This window comes from Carcharhinus amblyrhynchos, chromosome 28 (genome assembly GCF_965287045.1).
Source record: "Carcharhinus amblyrhynchos chromosome 28, sCarAmb.v2.hapA, whole genome shotgun sequence".
Classification (NCBI taxonomy): Eukaryota; Metazoa; Chordata; class Chondrichthyes; order Carcharhiniformes; family Carcharhinidae; genus Carcharhinus; species Carcharhinus amblyrhynchos.
In genome coordinates, this window is record NC_137351.1 from 19,021,652 (window position 1) to 19,044,068 (window position 22,417).

A 22,417-nucleotide genomic window follows, 5' to 3' on the forward strand; every position below is an offset into this window, starting at 1 on the left:
GAATTCGTTCCTTTCCAACTTCTCACAACTCTCTTGCCCCAAACTTTACAGAACTCCTTTCCGAGTTAACTACTAAAGGGTCTCTCCTCTTGGCCAGAGTTTGATATTTTTAAAAGACAGTTCCCTTAATCAAATTGGCTGACTCCTCCCATCGGTTAGTTTCAGACAATGGGGTGCAAAGTGCTTAGAGCGTGAAACTGATATTGATCAGTTCCAATGACAGAGCCCAAACTGTTTTAGGAGGTATCTGTTGTGCTGCTTCCTGGAACTGCTAAATGTTTTCCCAATAATGGAGGCATTATTCTTATAACTGGGGTAAAAATTACCATTTCCATTGTCTCTCCTGTAGTTGGTCAGACTGTGTGATACGTTCACAACCCTTTGTGGTTTCTTGTGCCCATGTATACCAATTTGCGCTGTTAATTCATCCACCTTATGCTTCCTGCATTCAGATACAGTGCCTTTTTAACTTGTCTTTTTAACATTATTATACATGGTATTTTTGTATTATGCCCCCATTTCAGCTAGCCCTTGTTTCTTTTGCTTTCCATTTTTCTGTTTTTCATTTCTATCTTTGTCTCCCTGGTTAGATTCCCACTCCCTTCCTGCTCTAGGTTAAACCCTCCCTAAAAGCATTAGCAAATACCGCTGTGAAGATATTGGTCCAGGCCCTGCTGGGGTGCAATCCATCCAGAATCGCTACCAATACCTCAGGAATCCAAATCCCTCCTTCCCTACACCTTCTCTCCAGCTACACATTCACCTTGTCTATTCTCCTATTCCTGTACTTGCAAGCACATGATACTGAGAATAATCCTGAGAGATCCTGCTTTTTAGCTTATTGCCAAGCTCATTATTTTTGGCATTCAGGACTTCATTCCTCTTCTTACCTATATTGTTACCAATATGGATCACAGCCTCTAGCTGTTCACCCTCCCCCTTAAAATATCCTGCAGCCTCAGTCACATCTTGTCCCGAATTCTCCCATTGAAGTTGTAGCGGGCGGTGGGGGCGGACTATGTAAAGATCCATTGATGTTGGGTGGGAATCTCCAGTTTTCAGGAGAGCGTGGCTGGAGAGTCCTACCCCTTAACTCTGGTCACCCTGAGTTGGAGCTGATATCCCAGAGCCAAAAGGCTACCTCCAGTCTCCCATTAGAGGGATACTTCTGAAGACAATCATGATCAGTGTCACTGTAACAGCACAGCACCATGGATGGATCATTTGATGAGGATGTATGGTTCCAGTATATGAGCCTGGTGATGATATGCAAATGTATTATAATGACATTCGTGATGTTAAATGGCAGGAAGCACAGCCCACTGACAGTGGGAGGAGACCATAGCAGCAAGCTTTTCCGCTGACATAAAACACAACTTTGGTTTTCTCACAATATTTTCTGCCCCCTGTTGCCAAACCTGCCCAGGAGTGGAAAGTCCAGGCCATTGAATATTTTTAAGGCATCAGTAGATAGCTCTCTGACTAACAAGGGCTCAAAGAGCTTCAGGGGTAGGCAGGAAATTGCCATTGAGGCTACAATCAGCCCAACCATATTGAATGGTGAGGCAGTCTTGATGGCCTGAATGGCCTGCTCCTAATTCATATGTTCGAATGTATGTTTCACAGATAAGAGGAAGTTACAAAGTCAAGACACTTCAGTTAAAGTCGTATTAAACAAAAGGCTTCATGAATCGTGTATTTGTGGTTGTAGTTTCAGTAACACATCAACGCAGATGATTTGTCAAAATTTCAACAAAATAATCTGCAAAAATTAATGTAATCTTTATAGTATACCTCCCGATGCAATGTTTTATACCTGACATTAGGTGGGTGTCTTAACCTTTATTCATACCACTTTAGGACTGTTCAGGACAGGGTGAATAGACCAACAGACCTTTTCAGATGTTCATATGCAGAAGTAAAAAACTGTTCCATTGAGCTAATAACTTTTCACGAAAGGATCATTTTGTCCCACATGGAAGGGCAAATCTTAATTCCCTCTTTGAACAGGTTCGATGTGAAAGTTGACGTATGTACTGACAAGGCTCTTGGTACAAGACTTTGCACCTTCAGTGGTTGAAGCTATTATTTATGTGACCTTGCGAAAGCTTTCTCCCGTAAAGCTCACAGTGTTTAATGGAAGAAAGCTGTCCATACTTTCGGGGTCAATTACAAGATCCTATTTCCTTTGAGACCTTGTCAATTTTGGACTACCTACAATTTCAAAATCCCAGTTTAAAATAAGTTCCATGTGTTGATGCACGAGTTTAAAGACAGAACAACACATTCTCTCTCATGTTTTCAAATGAGAAAAAATGTGATCCACAAAAGTACCTTGGCAAGCACCTTCTATTGTCAGATAGCTTAAGGGAACATCCAGACAAGGAAAATGCATTCATTTCCTGTTTTATAAAGGATAAATCAGCAGTCAATCATCTCTTGAGGTCTATGTAAAACTCCGGTTTAGCTCTTACTTAACATCCCAATCCTGCAATCACTACATTCATCTGATCTGTAATCTCAAACTGCTGGTTTTGGTTTTAGCTTAGGGAGATGATATACACAATGTTTTTATTTAAAATTTGTTACAGGATGCTACCATGATGTAAGGTAAGATAAAATCACCATAGTCCCAGATGACCATAGACTACTACTCTCCCCTTTGAGGCCAGGGGGGGAGAGCTGACTGGTGGTGATTTATTTGAGGATCACCACCCCTCAGGTGAAGGGGCAAGGTTGAGAAGGTGGCACCTTTATGAATGACCTCATTGAACTCACGATGTTGGCATTGCTGTGCACCATGAACCAGCCATCCACCCATCTGAGCTACTGTTTTAAATTGGCCATACTATGATGTGTGATGCTGATCACTTCCCTGCTTTTGATGTGTTGCAGTGTCTGTGTTCTTCCGCCTTGGAAGAGGTTTTCAGCTTGCTTATCAGTTTATGGCAGAGGTTACTTTGTTGCCGTACCTTAAATAGGAAAAGAGCCCATACCATTAGTATTGGGATAGTTAATGTTGATGGGGAAAGGTAAGGAATAGGAATAAAGATTGTAAATCCCAGGTTTTTGTGCATTTTAGTTCTTTTTAAATGTCATTTCTTTTAATCTCTAGACCTGGTACTTCAGTGAAAACTGCAACATAGGCTGGAAACGTTGGGGGTGATGATAGCAGTTAACTGCTAACTTATCTCTGACCACGATTTCAATGCAGGAAATCAACCCATTTAGGTTTTTTAAAATGTGTTCTTGGGATGTGAGCAAGGCTGTATTTCCCCAAGTGGTGTGGCCTCCTCTTTTAAACTTTTATAGTCCTTGTGATGATAAGGCTCCTGCAGTGGTGTTTAAGTTAAGAATTCCAGGATTCTGACCTGAGGACGGACAATGCATGTTCAAGTCAAGATAGTGTGTGACTTAATTGGAGAGCAACTTGAAGATGATGAAGCCCCACGACATTGCTGCTCTTATTTTCAGTAGTGGTAGCATCTTGTGCTAATAGTGTGCAATACACTGTGTCCCAAACAAACCTCATAGCTTGAAAATCTGAGATCCAATGATACAATGCAAACTTCTAAGATTCTGCAAACAGATTATGGCCTGATGTTTCTGACAACATTGCAACAATTTGGTCCCCCTGCATCATTTATCTTCTGGTGCAATTTGGCTGAAATGGCTGTAGCTTTGGTGGAACTTCGAGCACAATTTCCATCCAGTGTGACTGAAGTTCCCCTGATCTGTTACGCTAGTTTAAAATCAGGCCCAACCCACAGAATTGGCCACACCTCCAGGGTGAATTAACAATACTAATTGTGTCTTTTGCAGGCCTTCAGGGAAGTTTTAAAAATTAAGGTGGCTTTTAACCAGAAAATTGCTGCGCATGTCAGTAACTTAAAATTGGGTTACTCAAAGGTGGCAGATTTAAAAACATTTTGTGATTTGATTTATTATTGTCACACATTGTATACAGCAAAAAGTATTAATTCTTGCATGCTATATGGACAAAACAGAGAAAAGGAAAGGAGTACAGAATGTAGTGTTACAGTCATGGGGTGTAGAAAAAGATCAACTTAATGCAAGATAGGTCCATTCAAAATTCTGATGGCAGGAAGAAGCTGCTTTTGAGTCAGTTGGTACATAATCTCAGACTTTTGTATCTTTTTCCCAACAGAAGAAGGTGAGAGTATGCCCAGTGTGCATAGGGTCCTTGATTATGCTAGCTGTTTTTGGAGGCAATGGGAAGTGTAGACAGTGTCATTGGATGGGAGGCTGGTTTGAGTGATGGACTAGGCTTCTTTCATGGCTCTTTGCAGTTTCTGGCTGTCTTGGGCAGAGCAGGTGCCATACCAAGCTGCGATACAACCGGAAAGAAAGCTTTCTATGGTGCATCTGTAGAAGTTAGTGAGAGTTGTATCTCACCAGCACATGCCAAATTTCCTTAACCTCCTGAGGAAGTAGAGGCATTGGTGGACTTTTAATTTTAATTAAATTCAATCAAGTTTTACCACCAAGTCTTTTTCAAAATTGTATTTTTAAAATGCTGTCTGTTTCCACTGGTCACGGCAAATTTTACAAATGAATTTGAATGAAAACACTGAAGAGGACGGCACGGTGGCAGAGTGGTTAGCACTGCTACCTCACAGTGCCAGGGACCTGGATTCAATTCCCGACTTGGGTTACTGTCTGTGTGGAGTTTGCACGTTCTCCATGTCTATGTGGGTTTCTTCTGGGTGCTCCAGTTTCCTCCCACAATTTGAAAGATGCACTGGTTAAGTTATATTGACCGTGAACAGGTGCCAGAGTATGGCAACTAGGGGAATTTCACAGTAACTTCATTACAGTGTAAATGTAAGCCTATTTGTGACTAATAAATAAACTTTAAGAAAATATCACTTGTCAAATTGAGTCCAGATTTAGGCAAAGTTTTCAGCTGAATTGCTGGTGGGCTTAAAGCGGAGCCTCTACCCTGTCATCACTAAGTCCATCCTTAGGCAAGGATTTTGAAATATTAAATAATTAAAAATAATAAATCAATTACATTCTAATTATCACTACATGGTGACTCTCTAGTTTTTAAACTAGCAGTTTCAATGCTATGAAATGACGCTGACAAAAAGAAATCTACATCTGTAGCTGATTTCCCTTTAATTCTTTTTAAACCCTTCAGCAAACACTTGATGTGTTAGGTCATTTTGTTTATTTTTTTTATATTTAACAAGTGTTAGGAAAATAAATGAAAAAGTAGTATTAAACAGATCACTGTACACATGCAAAGGGCACAACAGACTTGTCTGAATACACTCTTGGCTAAGAACTAATTCCTACTTTCACTATCTGCTCTATTAATACTGAAGGATTATGGGTATAAATACATTTTATTTTTGTGTCAGAACAAAAATTTAATAATTGACATAAGAATGGAATAATTCCTTCATTTCCAGTCTCTAATATTGTGGCTAAAACCTTAAATGTGAAGTATGAGTTTTCAGACACAGAGAATGTGGAAACTCCATAAGTGACCCAAGCCGGGAATCAAACCTGGGTTGCTGGCGCTGACAGGCAGCAGCACTAACCACTAAGACACCCTTAATCTTACAATACAGATTTGAATTTTACTGACACTTTCAAATAAGTATACCCACATCGGCTCTTCCCATTTTAAATTTAGTTCTGACTTCAGATGTCAATATGTGACCAATCTGCCATTGATGCTGGGAGCTGAAATAAATTCTTCCTCAAGTTAATTTACTAGATATGAGCAGCATTGAATAAATAACTTCCTCAAAGGGTCCTTTTAAATCTGTACAATCAAGGTTTCTGCATCAAAGTAACATGCCACAGAGTAGTAGAGTGCATGACTTGCACGTGCATGATCAATTCCTGATCTCAATCAACTCATCCAACAGCTGGCGAGCACCAACAGAAAAAGTGCTTTCCCAGAAAATAGTAAGGAAAATGAAAAGCCAAAGTCAATCTGGAGCATCAGGGCCAACTTCTCATGACCTATTTCACAAGAACACAAGAAATAGAGGCAGGAGTGGGCCACCAGGCCCTTCAAGCTTACCCCACCATGCCTGATCTATGCCGGCCTTAGCTCCTTTTCTGTGCTGTTTCCATTTGCCCTCTATTCCTTGATCTATCGACTATTTATCCACCTCCACTTTGAATATGTAATAATCCAGCCTCCACCTCTGTTTGGGGCAGAGAATTCCAGAGATTCACCACCCTCTGAGAAGAAATTTTCCATGCATCTCAGTTTTAAATGTCCAGCCCTTTATCTTGTAGCTATGGCCCTTGTTCGAGACTCTTCCACAAGTGAAAACATCTCACCATCTATCCTATCAAGCCCCCTCAGGATCTTATATGTTTGAATAAGGTCACCCCTCCCTCTTCTAAATTCCAAGGAGTACAGACTCAGACTATTTAATCTCTCTTGATAGGAAAACCCCCTCATCCCCAGGAATTAGCTAGGTGAATCTCCTTTGAACTGCCTCCAATGTTAGTATATCCTTTTTTAGGTAAGGATACCAAAACTGTATGTGGTATTCCAGATGAGGTCTCACCAACACTCTGTACAAGTGCAATAAAATCTCCCTATTTTTAAACACCAGTCCCTTTGCAATAAAGGCCAAAAATGCCATTTGCCTTCTTAACTACTTGTTGGGCCTTTCTGCGAGCTTTTGTGATTCATGTACTCAAACACCTGGATCCCTCTGTATTTCACTCACCTGCAGTTTCTCTCCATTTAGATAATCTGCCTTTTGATTCCTCCAACCGAAGTGCTTGACCTCACACTTTCCCACATTAAACTCCGTTTGCCAGGTTTTCACCCAGTTGCCTAATCTATCTCTATCCTGTTGCAGAATCACAATACCCTCATCACAACCTGCCCTTCCACCTAGATCCATATCATCAACAAGTTTGGAAATCTTACATTCTGTTCCTTTCGCCAGTTCCCCAATGTAAATAATGAACAAATGCAGGCCAAAAATTGATTCCTACAGTAGTCCATAGTTTCACCTTTCCGCTCAAAAGGACACATTTATTCCAACTGTGTTTTCTATGTGATATCCTGTTTTCAGTTCATGCTAACATACTTTCTCCAGTTCCGTGGCTTTTACTTTGTGCACCAGCCTCTTACGCAGCACCTTGTCAATCTTTGGAAATCTAAATACACCACATCTACAGGTTCCCCTCTATCTACTCTCCCTGTTACAATCCTCAAAAAATTTGACAAACGTGATTTACTTTTTATAAAACCATGATCACGTTTGATTATATTTAGCTTTCCTAAACGATTAGCTAGTTCCTGTTTGATTATTGACACCAGTGTCTTACCAATAATGGATTTAAACTAACTGGCCAATACTTCCCTGTCTTCTGCCTTTCTCTCTTTTTGATCAAGGGAGAACAGTCACATTTGACTGTTTTCCAATTTTCTGGCTACCTCCTGGAATTAAGAAATTTTTTGAAAAATGTCAACTAATGAATCCACTATCTCTGTAGCCACTTCTATTAAAACCCTAGCATGCAGTTCATCAGGTCCTGGCAACTTGTCCATCCTTCATCCCTTCAGTTTCTCTAATACGCTATCCCTTGGGATTTTAGTAAATTCTACCAGTTTGTTTGAAATCAATCCATCTGATATCATAGGGATATTTGCAATGTCTTCTACTGTGCAAAAAATTATTTAACATATCCACCGCTTCTTTGTTGGCTAGTTATAAATTCACTAGCCACATTAGTAGAGGTCCTACGTTTACCTTAGCTGTCCAGTTCCTATTTATTTATACGTAGAAACTTTGAATGTTTGTTTTTATGCTGTGTGCAAGTTTTCTCCCAAAGTTCTTTTCTCCCTTTTTAGTCTTTTGCTTTCCAGTCCTTTGGTCTACCACTATGCCTTCTTCCAGGTTGGAGCTGTAACATCTTGCAATTTGCCATCCACTATTACGTAAGGGACACCACTAAAGCTCTCTTTCCTGTTAATAGAAATTAACTACATTCTTGCCTAGAGAGAAGCAGGCTGAACAAATGTGAAGCTTTGCTAGGATTGCAGGCTTCCCCATGGTGTAGGTGCCATTAACTCCATACACATCACTTTACAAGTGCCCCATGTAAATTATGACAGTTACCAGAACCAAAAAGGATTCTACTCCATTAATGTCCAGAGGCTATGTGACCATGAGCAGTAAAGCATGAATGTTCATGCTCATTTCCCAGTATGATCATGGCAGTCATGATGCCTTTGTTCTGCAACAGTCCAATGTGCTAGCAACACTTGGGCCGCATGGCAAACCAAAGTTTGGCTACTGGATGATGAGGGCTATCAACAGGCACATGGCAGGTTACTGTGGCACATAATCTGTGCACACGTTCAGCGTGCACACATTAGAAACCATGCTACCACACAAAATATGATAGAACAGACACCATTGGCTTGGACCGCTCTGTAGTACTTGGTATGGGGGATGGTGATTCTCAGTGGTTTGCTGTATGCCACACATCACCATTACGAAAAGACAGCTATACAGTGAGCAATTGAAAAGGATGAGGTGAAGGGAAAGGAGGAAGAGGAATGGGATGCAGTAGCCTAGGCAGCCCCACCGATTATAAATTTGATTTACAGTGTTTTTTTTCGCATGGTGGCATGTGGATACTGTGAATGCTCAGTGAGGAATGGAAGATGTGGGACTGTTGGTGAATGGGATTGGTATATCGGACACTGATAATTTCTTCACTGGGTAGAAAGGGGCTGCCTAGATTAAAATCAGATCAGCCATGTTAGCAAATGGCAGAGCAGGCTCAAAGGACTGAGTGGCCTACTCCTGCTCCTAATCTGTGTCTATGTCTGATTAGATTTGATTTATTATTGTCATATGTATTAGTGTACAGTGAAAAGTATTGTTTTTTTTTGTGCGCTATCTAGACAAAGCATACAGTTTGTAAAGAAGGAAATGAGACAATGCAGAATATAGTGTTGCAGTCATAGCTGGCTATAGGTAAAGATCAACTTAATGCGAGGTGCGTCCATTCAAAAGTCTGATGGCAATAGAGAAGAAGCTGTTATTGAGTCAGTTGGTACGTGATCTCAGACGTTTCTAGTGGAATAGAGAATGTCCAGGGTGCGTGGGGTCCTTTAATTTGTTGGCTGCTTTGCCGAGGCAGTGGGATATGTAGACAGAGTCAGTGGATGGGAGACTGATTTACGTGATGGACTGGGTACCTTTACAACCTTTTGTAGTTTCTTGCCGTCTTGGGCAGAGCAAGAGCCATACCAAGCTGTAATACAACCAGAAAGAATGCTTTCTATGGTGCATCTGTAAAAGTTGGTGAGAGTCGTAGCAGATATGCTGAATATATGATCAGCTCTTCAAAGTAGTCACTGTAGCATTTTTGACATTTCTGATTACACCTGCAGTAGAAACTTGAAAAGTACCAGTCGCATAAAACATTTGTGGTGCTATATTAATTCATGATGGTGCCAAACCTAAATCCCCCCTCAATTCCAAACATAGATGCACAGAACACATTGATTAAATACATGTGCAACACGAATAAATAATAGGTCAATTCATGAATATAATTTGTTGACTGTTCATGAATATAATTTGTTGTCTGTTCTTCACTATCTGTAAAGAAATTGTTCAAGCAATGCATAAAGAATATACATTCCCATTTTGTTTCAAGTAACTAATAGAAGTGATTTTCTCCTGGATCTTTTACTCTTGTGTTCTTTCAAGTTCCATAACTTGAAAGGGGAGCACATTTTAAAATGGTGAAAGCTTGTGAATGTTTTGTTTGTTCATCTATTATTCGTCTATTATCCCTCGCTTCAAATGACGTGAAAATCGTAACTAGCGGTTACTTTAACTGCTATAAATATATAACCTATCAAAGTTATAGAGGTTTAAAATGCGGCTTTGTTCCTCATCAGGTAAATAATGCGTCAAAAGGTATAGATTAAAGCCAATCTTACACAAATGCTTTGAAGATGATACAGGTTTCTTTTCAGTTTCTTTGGGAGTCTGGAAAGGGCTATCAGGGTCATTTGGTAGTCCTGGAACCTGTAGAAAATTACACACTAAGCTCATTCTGGATTTGGAAATCTTGCTAAAGTTTTACTTCCTCAAAGAAGAGCTTCCAACTTTTAGGTTAAAATGCTTTGCATATCCTAAGTTATAGATATATTACTCTTACTAACTCATTTGTTTTTGTGCCATTACAAATGAGAATATTGTTATATAGTGATTTTTCAAATATAGAACAATAGAACCATAGAACACTACACAGAAACAGGCCTTTTGGCCCTTCTTGGCTGTGCTGAACCATTTTTCTGCCTAGTCCCACTGACCTGCACCTGGACCATATCCCTCCAAACCCTTCTCATCCATGCACCTGTCCAAGTTTTTCTTAAATGTTAAAAGTGAGCCCCCATTTACCATTTCATCTGGCAGCTCATTCCACACCTCCCCAATATTTAAATTTTTTCCCCCCTTCACCCTTAACCCATGTCCCCTAGTTTTTTTCTCCCCTAGCTTCAGTGGAAAAAGCCTGCTTGCATTCACTCTATACCATAATTTTATACACCTCTATCAAATCTCCACTCGTTCTTCTGTGCTCCAGGGAATAAAGTCCTAACCTATTCAACCTTTCTCTGTAACTCAGTTTCTCAAGTCCTGGCAACATCCTTGTAAACCTTCTCTGCACTCTTTCAATCTTATTAATGTCCTTCCTGTAATTAGGTGACCAAAACTGCACACAATACTCTAAATTTGGCCTCACCAATGTCTTATACAACCTCACCATAACATTCCAACTCTTATACTCAATATTTTGATTTATGAAGGCCAATGTTCCAAAAGCACTCTTTACAACCCTATCTACCTGTGACGCCACTTTTAGGGAATTGTGTATCTGTATTCCCAGATCCCTCTGTTTTACTACACTCTTCAGTGCCCTACCATTTAGCTTGTAAATAATCTAGGAATACAGAACCCATAAAAGAGATCATTTATGCTTTTGTCAAAATGCTACTGTTAATGAAGATATGATTTTTTTTAGTGTCTGGCTTACAAAGAAAACCTGTTAATTTAGTTTAATGCAGATATGCTTGTTGCATCCTGAATTCAACCACTTTGTTTTCAACATATCCTCCTTCTCAGTCGAGCCTTTATCTTCACTCCAATTCCTTTCCTGTTATTTTCTCCCTCCAGCTCTGCATCCAGTTCAGTCTCCTCCTATTTAAAGCACTTTGAAATGCCCTACTGGATGAGGAGAGCCCTGGAAACGCAAGTCATTGACTTCCTTTTTCAAAACTGTTGGAAAATTGGCCCATTTTTCTATTCGCCTTCAGCTGTTTTCCTCCATGCTTTTGACATAACTCATCCTTTCTGGTTTTGTTTGTGTGAGGAAGGAATTACTTTTTAAAAAAAAAGTTCCAACAGGTCATTTAATAATAGATGTTTGGATGGTCAGCATGTACTTTCAGGCAAGAGACTGAATCAATGACATTACAAACCAAAGGCAGCAAAATTCTTCTGAAAGTCAGCAAAGGTTTTGTAATTGCATTGCAGTCACTCGAGTCAGTTACAGTTCTAATGCTTAACTGCTGGATTCTGTCAAACAACAAACTATGTTCCAAATAGTAAGGGGCTTATCATTTTGGAGAGTGGTAAATCCCCTGTTGGTTCCCTGTAAGGCTGTCTCGCCAGCTACTAGGCTTATAGTTGGGGCAATAATAGGATACTGTTATGGTATTTCATAGCAAATATGTCAAAGCAAAGGTACGTCACGTTGCTGGATGTTACGTGTACAGAAATGTTTGTGTGGCAGACATGAGCTTTCTCCCAGATGGTGAACCACACCTTTTGAGAGCCAGAATGGCTAGTGAGACCAGTGGCTAGCCATAATTTTGTCTGAGAAATATTCTTTGAGGTGAAGCTTCTTGGGCCCAGTTATAAGTTCTCACTAGGTATAAACAGAACCAAAAAGAGAAAAAGTCATCTCAGTGTTGACACAAAATGTTGCATAAGTGCCAGAGCATCATAACTTTTGTACGCTCAAAATTAGTTCCTTTAAGAAGCAGAATTGCAACAGCCCAGTTCCACTGACCATTTTGACCCTGAACTCTATCAATGCCATCCCCCTATACTGAGTGCCCCATTGGAATGGGTCTTCATGTGAATCTTTCTTAAGTTTTTGAATGAGATGAAGCTGCAATATTCATCCTAACAAACCAACTCATTTGTGCATTGTGATAATGAAAAGTTTGTTTTTGTTGCACTTAGGTCAATTAATAAAGCAGTTTCTTGATTTTAATTTGAGCTTGAATTGCATTGGTTTACGTTTACAAACATACATGCAAAAGATGCCCTGGTCCATTCAGCGTATCCCACACAACGGTTGACACTTTGTTTACAATCCAAGCAGGGAAATTGTAAATGACAACAACAAACTTACTGAAGGACACCCAAATGAAGAAATTATCAACAAGACTTACACAAATCAAAACCAAAGCAAATTAAACATTAACTAACTAGAAACTGATACTTAAAATAAGATAGATTTCACTTTTAAATAGCCAATACAGTAAAGATATGCGACCAAAAACATCCTCATCACTCACCACATCAATGTAGTAAAATATAGCTACACTGTTTCAAAATATGCTGTTCTTCATTCACGCAGGAGTTATACAGAACAACAGGGACAGGAATGGTGGTTGGCAGTTCCGAGGTATAGATGTTTCAGTAAGAGTAGGAAAGGTGGTAAAAGAGGTGGAGGAGTAGCATTGTTAATCAAGGATAGCTCAAAGGCTGCTGAAAGGCATTTCAAGGGAGATCTGCCTACTGAGGTAATATGGGCTGAAGTTAGAAATAGGAAAGGATCAGTCACGTTGTTAGGAGTTTTCTGTAGGCCCCCAAATAGTAATAGAGATGTGGAGGAGGAGATGGCAAAGCAGATAATGGATAGGTGTGGAGGTCACAGGGTAGTTATCATGGGTGACTTTAACTTTCCAAATATTGATTGGAACTTTTATAGGTCGAATAGTTTGGATGGGACACTTTTTGTACGATGTGTGCAGGAAAGTTTCCTGACACAATGTGGATAAACCGACAAGAGGTGGGGCCACGTTGGACTTGGTACTGGGTAATGAACCAGGCCAAGTGTCCAATTTGTTTGTGGGAGAGCACTTTGGAGATAGTGACCACAATTCGGTGTCCTTCATCATTGCAATGGAGAGGGATAGGGCAAGGTTTATAATTGGGGCAAGGTTAACTATAGTGCAATTAGGCAAGAATTAGGGAGCATAAGATGGGAACAGAAACTGTCAGGTATGGGCCCAAACGAAAAGAAAACAAATACTGCGTGTCCTTGATAGGTATCTCCCTGGCAGGCAGGGAGGAAATGGCCAAGCGAGGGAACCATGGTTCACAAAGGAGGTTGAAAATCTTGTTAAGAGGAAAGAGGAAGCGTATATAAGGATGCAAAAGCAAGATTCAGTTGGATCGTTTGAGTGTTACAAGGTAGCTAGGAATGAGTTAAAGAAAGGTCTTAGGAGAACTAGGAGGGGGCATGAGAAGCCCTTGGCGGGTCAGATAAAAGAAAACCCCAAGGCTTTTTACTCTTACGCAAGAAATAAAAGAACGACCAGGGTGAGGTTAGGGCCAGTCAAGGATAGTGGTGGGAACTTGCACATGGAGTCAGAAGCGATAAGTGAGGCGTTGAATGAATACTTTCTTCAGTGTTCACTAAGGAGAGGGGCCATGTTTTTGAGGATGAGTGTGTGATATAGGTGGAGGAGGTAGAAGTTCTGAGGGAAGATGTGTTAGCAATTTTGAAAAACCTGAGGGTGGATAAGTCCCCTGGGCCAGATGGGATACATCCTAGGATACTTTGGGAGGCAAGGGATGAGATTGCGGAGTCTTTAGCTTTGATCTTTGGGTCCTCGCTCTCCATGGGGATAGTGCCGAAGGACTGGAGAGTGGCGGATGTTGTTCCTCTCTTCAAGAAAGGAAATAGGAATGACCCTGGTAATTATAGGCCAGTTAGTCTTTCTTCGGTGGTCGGTAAGTTAATAGAAAGGGTCCTGAGAAATACGATTTATGACCATTTGGAAAGATGTAGTTTAATCCGGGATAGTCAGCATGGTTTCATGAAGGGTAAGTCCTGCCTCACAAATTTGATTGAATTCTTCGAGGAGGTAACAGAGTGTGTGGATGGAGGTAGAACAGTTGATGTTGGATACATGGATTTTAGTAAGGCATTTGATAAGGTTCCCCATGGTAGGCTCATGAAGAAGATAAGGATGTGTGGGATAGAGGAAATTTGGCCGATTGGATAAATAACTGGCTGTCTCATAGAAGACAGAGGGTGGTGGTGAAAGGAAAATTTTCAGACTTGAGGCCAGTTACCAGCGGTGTACCACAGGAGTTAGTGCTGGGTCCTCTGCTATTTGTGATTTTTATCAATGATTTGGAAAAGGGGGCTGAAGAGTGGGTTAGTAAATTTGCTGATGACACCAAGATTGTTGAAGTAATGGATGAGGTGGAGGGCTCTTGCAGGCTGCAAAGACACATTTGATAGGATGCAGAGCTGGGCTGAAAAGTGGCAGATGGAGTTTAACCCTCAAGTATGAGGTGATTTATTTTGGTCGGACAAACTTGAATGCAGATTACAGGGTCAAGGCAGGGTTCTGAGGAATGTGGAGGAACAGACAGATCTTGGGGTTCATATTCACAGATCTCTGAAGGTTGCCACTCAAGTGGATAGAGCCGTGAAGAAGGCTTATAGTGTGGTGGCGTTTAATAACAGGGGGTTTGAGGTTAAGAGCCGTGGGTTATGCTGCAACTATACCGGATGTAGGTGAGACCACATTTGGAATATTGTTCCGTTCTAGTCACCTCACTATAAGGAGGACGTGGAAGCATTGGAGAGAGTGCAAAGGAGATTAACCAGGATGCTGCCTAGTTTGGAGGATAGGTCTTATGAGGAAAGGTTGAGGGAGCTGGGGCTCTTCTCTTTGGAGTGGAGGAGGATGAGAGACGATTTAATAGAGGTTTACAAGATGATGGGGATTGATAGTCTCTGTACATCCACTCTATTTCCTCAGGTGGATGTAGCTGTTATTAGGGGGCATAACCATAAGGTTCATGGTGGGAGATATAGGAGGGATGTCTGAGGTAGATTTTTCACAGAGAGAGGTTGGGATGTGGAATAGACTGCCTGCTGTGATAGTGGAGTTGACACAGTAAAAAGTCTGACAACACCAGGTTTCAGTCCAACCGATTTATTGGACACTTCAGGAACTTTCAAGTGGTTATTGGATAGGCACATGGAGCACGCCAGAATTATAGGGAACGGGATAGCTTGATCTTGGGATTGGACATAGCTGGGCACAACATTGAGGGCCGAAGGGCCTGTCCTGTGCTGTTATGTTCTAACAGCCTTCACCTTTGACTTTCGCACACATGATTATCAACAGCAAGGCATGCTTCTACAGACCCTTCTTCACTCACTGATGGTGTAGCTCGCCAGAATCCCTTTTCAACCATCCAACCAATGACATCCTAGTTCGTGCCCACTTCTGCAAACAATTCAGCTCTTTAGTGTTTCAATTATTCACATGGATTTCAAGATTTTAAACCATTTTAGCCAGCTTGCACATTGCTTCTAAGAGCTCCCATGTCCTTCTCTGCCAAACAGGAAAACAGAGCTCCTTCTGACAGTGATTTGTCTCTGCACCTTTCAAGAATTCTGTATGTTCCATTTTCTGTGTCTGATCCCTTTTTACCTCCAACTATTCTTCATGTCTTCACAGCTTTAACAACTCTGACAACATTGACTTGAAATGTTGGCTCTACTCTCTAAGATGCTGTCAGACCTGCTGAGATTTTCCAGCATTTTCTGTTTTTTGTTTCAAATTCCAGCATCTGCAGTGTTTTGCTTTTAACGACTTTCTCTGTCTTCCAGCTACAACAGTGCCTGTTTATCTTGCTTTCCTTTCTGTTAATACTGCTTCCAGGTCAGGGGTCAATAGGTGCAGGGAGCAGTATTTCTTAATATCAAGAAAATTACAACTAATCTCTTTAATGCAAACTTTTAAAAATCCATTTCAAGTAATTCCTTAAAACAGTAACAAATTTCACAAAGTTTAAAGAAATTGCTAATTTTCCTTATTGTACTGTTTCTGGGTAAAAGGTCATCACACTGACTAAATCCCATTCCACACCATCCAAAAACTATGATCTCCTGAGTGAGATAAAACAACAGATAAAATCCAAGCCAGTTTGGGGAGGGGGGGGAACGGACGACGACGATGAATCTGGAATTCCTTTATTTGATACCCTGCAGCAAACTACAACACCATAACTCTAAGCTAGATGACGTACACTCACTGAGACTGTTAACTCCTTACAATCTTAAAGTTTATTTATTAGTGTTATGAATAGGCTTACACTAATGCTGAAATGAAGTTACTGTGAAAATCTAGTCGCCACGCTCGGGTACACTGAGGGAGAATTTGGCATGGCCAATACATCTAACCTGCACAACCTTCGGACTGTGGGAGGAAACTGGAGCACTTGGAGGAAACTGGAGAGAATGTGCAAACTCCACACAGACAATGACCCAAGCCGGGAATTAAACACAGGTCCCTGGCACTGAGAGGCAGTAGTGCTAACCACTGGTGTTGCTGACTACTGGAGCACTATCTCCTCACACTAAAAAATGTGAGGGTGGAGCTTCAATCTGAGCCTGGACCAAGCTGTTTGGAGGTCGTTGTTCTCCCACAAAAGGGGAATGAAAATCACATGGTCATTCCACAGTCTCTTCGTGGTCAGCCGAGGCCACAGCCTTATCTGCAGAAGATAAATTGCAATATAAAAAAAGCTTGAATTGAGATAACTTATAAGAAAGAAAGGAAAATTTACATTCATATAGCATCTTCCCCAACCTCAACATGCTGGAGTAATTTTGAACTGTAGTCACTGTTGCAAAGTAGGTAATCCCACTGATGTTTATTCTTATTATTGCTCATCTTACATTAGAGTTAGGAGTTGGACCCATGAACATACTCAAGTGTCTAGTAATATGACAAGTTCAATGAAGCAGAACTCATAAGTTATTATTTTCCAGATCAACTTTGTTTTTAATTCTTGTCAGACTTTACTGTGTAACATCAACTAGTATTGACTGAGACAGTGCAATAACATTGAGTACAATTAGTTTGAAAAAAGGCTCTGTGTGAAATAAAGAGTGATCTAGTATTTAATAAGAAATCTATTACATGTATTTTTTTAAATGTGTTTTTTTATATAAATGAGTCAACTTACAAATGTTCTGAGGCTTTTTTATGACTTTATAATTATGTAAGAGATGAAAACTAAGAACCAGGCCTATCTGAATTTTGGCCTTGACTAAGCACATTTAATCGAAACCAAGTTTTTAAATCCAAAAGCTTAGATCTAGCTCAGATTTAATAGAAATGGCAAGAAACAGATGTAACAAGCCCCTGTGATCCAGAAATTTTATGTGAATTAGACATCTTTTTTTCTTCGAAGTGATGTAATGTGCCCTACATGTTCATCTGACATGTGGTGTCACTTCTTTTGTTGTTTTCCGTTTGCCTTTGAAATTAGATTTGGTGAGTTCATTCTGATTTCTGTTGACCTCAATCTGAGTCACCCTGCATGCCCATAATTAAGTAATAATGTTGTATAAACTGTCTGATCAAATTGAGGACAAGATGCGTGACTGAAGGACAAGACCATGGGTTGATTCTATCGGTCTTTCAGCCTGACCTTCATTCAGCAAGAGTGGACATATGAAACACAGTTTCCCATAGCTAAAAACCACCTTCAAGTTCTTTAGAACTTAACTCCCCCCCCACCCCCCCAAACATGGTTTTCAATGCGTCTGTAATACACACCAAGTTTGTTCTTGTTTTTTCATTGTACTAATCCGAATAGTTAAATCGGAAAGGTATCTTTCAGACAAGCTGAGGTTCAGAATGTGTGTTGCTTTAATTGGAGTTTGCCAGCCAAACATTCCTTTTGAATCTTCTTGATTTCAGGAAAGAGTGCTTGTTTAAAAAAAAATTCATCTTTGTTACTCTTAGCTGCTTTGCAGCTAGTATTCCTTCTCATAGGGCATTTTCCTCCGAAAATATGCTATGATTTCTTTTCTGATGTGTATTACAGCAAGTTTAGAAATTTCCACTTTTGTTCTACATTTTTCATTTGCTTTTGACTATTCCAGATTTAGAATCCGTTAAAAAGTAGTCATGAGCAAAACACTTTTTTAAAAAAAGGGCTGAGAAATGGCAGCAAGGATCCATTCCATTCTTTGTAATGGCAGAAAAGCTGTAGTTCCCTAAAACAAAACATTAAAATGTTCCTAAATTTCCTCAACTTCCTCTCGGACCCAAACTTTCTGAAGGGTCACCTTCAGTTAAATATTTTTCTCAATTTTGTTTTATAAATATTTCTCACTTTCTTCCCTGTACATTAATATTATCAGTTTTTTTAAAGTTTGAGTTTTAATTATTTATTAGTCACAAATAAGCTTACATTAACATTGCAATGAAGTTACTGTGAGAATCCCTTGCCACAGTCCGGTGCCTGTTTGGGTACACTGAGGGAGAATTTAGCATGGCCAATGCACCTACCCAGCACATCTTTTGGACTGTGGGAGGAAATCAGAGTACCCAGAGAAAACACACGCAGACATGGGGAAAATGTGCAGACTCCAGAGAGATAGTGAACCAAGCCAGGAATCGAACCCATATCCCTGGCAATGTGAGGCAGCAGAACTAACCACTGTGCCGCGTCATCTCGATGTGGAGATGCCGGCATTGGACTGGGGTAAACACAGTAAAAAGTCTCAACACCAGGTTAAAGTCAACCAATTTATTTGTTAGTAAACCCACAAGCTTTCAGAAACACTGCTCCTTCATCATCACACACCTGACGAAGGAACCGTGTTTCCGAAAGCTTGTGGGTTTACTATCAAATAAATTGGTTGGACTTTAATCTGGTGTTGTGAGACTTTTTGTCCCTGTTAAAGATGACACAGTAATCATAAAGCAACTCCTGTGACATTAGTCCCCCAGCGGCTTGATTTAGCTGACCAGCAGATACAACCTGAGTAGTATGGGGAGAGATCTGGCATTTTCACAACCTTTCTTTCCATCCCTCGACAACTTGGTCAACTTTACTTGTGCTTTTAGTATTACTTTAACATCACAAAATGGGAAAAGGATATGCTCAACTGATATTTGTTCGTCAAATCAAAACAAAATATTTCATCAAACAATTTTAATGTTTGTGATTCTGTATTATTTACTATGAAGTGTATACTGTCAACTACCGACCATAGCAATGCAAGTTTAGAGATTCAAGAATTTAGGGAAAAGCAATTTAGTGCTATCTTAATGAACATATTTTACGTTTCTAAATACCAGACTGCATGACTAAAACTGTGTGAATTGAATAAACAGAAAATGATAAAGATAATTGGAGGCCAATTCTCCTAATTATGTGGAAATGATATTTTTGTTGATATTGTGTATTCTAACAGCCTCCGGGTACTCTGAAGAAGTACTTTAGGAAGTAACCTCCCTGTAGCATTCTATTGGTTATCACTGCCAGAGATTAACATGCTATTTAAGATTGTAAATAATCATACTTTTTGAGTATAAGAACCTTAGGAATGAAGTAAAAGTGTTCATGGTCTTAATTTGGTGATGGGGCAGCAAGACTGTCTATGAGGCTTCCTGCTCTAGACTTAATCAGGTCAGAGCCCCAACCTCCAAACCTGCTTTGGGGAAGGATATTAAACTTCATTCATAGTAGGATCTAGAAGCACATTCAGGTTCAACTTGGGTTCATTTTCCTTATGTTTACTCGTGAATCAATTCAGATTTGATAGTAGTTCAGCAACTTGAAAACTGCGCTAGCTCACATATTACCATAGTATTGAATTAAGTTTCATTACTTGCTATGGTGAGATTTGAGTTCACAACTTCTATTTCTGTAAGCTATTAAACTGCTGTTCCCTGTTCTGTCTTTGATTTGTATGTATCTCACTGACATGGATACTTTGTTCTCTCATGTTAAAAGCCACTTGCGGTATTATCATCAGGCCTGCAACTATAAAGCAACTCATTGCTGGTTTTCTCAAAAGTTATCTTTGTCCCAAATCCAGGATGACAAAGCGTTGTACATTCACACTTAAACGTACATAGGGTACCATATACCATCCTCCAGTTGGGGTCAGTCTCTAGTGACTGGGAGGAACTGACAGTAAAAACTTTTCTCTATTGATAAAAATTAAAATGGGAGGTGAAATGCTTCCACAACTTGTTTTAATTATACAAGTTATATGCAGGAACATAGACCTTCGGAGCAGGTGTAGACCATTTCAGCCTTTCAACGTACTACACTATTCAATAAGATCATGTCTGACCCAGTTATGGTCTCAATTCCTGTCTGTTCCCCATATCCTCAGCTCCTTTCCTAACAAAAATCTGTCTAAATGTAAAGACTCAGCCTCCACTGCCTTCTGGGGAAGAGAATTCCACACACTAACAATCCTCTGAGATAAAAACATTTCTCCTCATCTCTGTCTTAAAAGGGAGACCTCTTATTCTTAAACTATGTTCTTGAGTTCTAGTTTCTCCCACAAGAGGAAACATCCTCCCACTATCCACCATATCCAGTTCTTTCAAGATGTTATATTCAATAAGATCATCTTTCAGTATGATTCAACTTTTCTTCATAAGATAAAACCTCCAACCCAGGAATGAGTCGAGTAAACCTTCTCTGAACTGCTTCTAAAGTAATTATGTATTTATTTGAATAAGGAAACCAAAACTGTAGCTAGTGCTCCAGATGTGCTCTCACCAAGGCCCTGTCGAGCTTCAGTACAATTTCTCTACCCCATATTTCATTCCTCTTGCAATAAATGCAAACATTCCGTTTCCTTTCCGAATCACCCTGCTGTACCTGCATACTAACTTTGTGATTCATGTACCACAGACAGTTCTATAGAAGCGTCACGTGGGCCTGAAACATTAACTGTGTTCTTCTCTTCACAGATGCTGCCAGACCAGCTGAGTTTTTCCAGCATTCTCTGTTTTAATTCAGAATTTAATATTTAGTGATCTGTTAACTTCAAGTAACAGGTCTATAAAAGTTAATTTAATATGCTTTAAATCCCAAAACCACAAAATGTTCTCCAACTCCAAGATGCAATTGCAGTATCCTTGTAGATAAACTCTGTGCTACAATCAAACCTAAATCTGCTATTGTAAGATTACAAATCAAACAACTCTTCCATGAGATAAATCTCAGAACAGCACAGAAGCCCATTCAGCCCATCAAACTCTGCAAAAAAAAACCCTGAATGCTAAATATCTTAGAGAGAATTCGAGATAAGTAGTCTGATGTTTCTTGATGTCTGCTATCTCAACCTTCCCACCTTTCACCTAACTCGGTTATTCAGTCCTGCACACACGTTTTGGATCACTCCTCCATCATGTATCCAGGCAGCATTAAATCAAATCCCTGTATAGGAAATTGTTTGATATTCCTTTTTTTCTGATCTTGCTATTGCCAAGATCATGGCTATCCACCTTCCACTATTAAGAGCAGATGTTAAGATTAGGAAAAATATTTCTTAATAGGTTTTTCCCAGAAATGTCAACATTGAGTGATTTTATTTTACTCATGGCCACTGTACAAATTTGCAGTGCAGCACTTGTTCTGTAAAATTACTTTGTGAGCCTGATGGAGAGATGTCAAGTGCCAGACTTGTGTGGGTGGTAGGGGATCTAAAATCTATTTAATGAATCTCCTTGGAACAAACAGAATTAAAGCAAGTGAGACAGAACTGCAAAAAGATTCACCAACCAGCTCATGATTTCTGATGTTGTAGTTAGTTCTACAAGAAAATAACTAATTTTCTAAATTAAAGAATCACTAAAGGCACTAATAAACTTTTTCTGTTTTCTAGTTAGTTGGAAATTGGATTTTGAATTTGATAAAGTCGCAAAAAATGATGCAAGAACTCTGGATATGAAAGTTGCGATGACTGCTAAGGCAGAGGTACCTTTTATTAATGACTTTTCTTGAAAAACATCAGGGCTTCAAAAGACTTGAGGCCATTCAGGATGTTCAACAATATAATGGGAGGAATTTTACCGGTTTGCCCTGCCCATCGATGTTCAGAGCGAGCTGGAAAAATTGCAAGAGAACCGAGAAATCGGAATCATGTCCAATTTCTCAGCTTTTGTGATTTTACGAGAGCTAGATTTCCGTCGAGGAAATGGGCAGGAGGCTGAATAATTTATTCAATTTTATGAAGATCTTCATTTACACGTGTTTAGTGATCCTGGCGCTCAATCATCCGAGTTCGCTTG

At 39.8% G+C, this 22,417-nt stretch overlaps 1 protein-coding gene across 4 annotated transcripts in view; it reads left to right on the forward strand.

Annotated features, from left to right (window-relative positions):
• The window catches only part of LOC145359568 (protein FAM227B-like), a 210,687-nt gene that overhangs the window by 182,554 nt on the left and 5,716 nt on the right, over positions 1 to 22,417 (forward strand). For 3 of the 4 annotated variants that reach the window (XM_080214236.1, XM_080214237.1, XM_080214235.1), the window contains exon 11: positions 22,012 to 22,103. The exons of the other annotated variant lie outside the window; for it this stretch is intronic. In XM_080214236.1, coding sequence (XP_080070362.1) covers positions 22,012 to 22,103 — 92 coding nt within the window. The remainder of the gene's footprint in view (positions 1 to 22,011; positions 22,104 to 22,417) is intronic. 4 annotated transcript variants of the gene reach the window in all.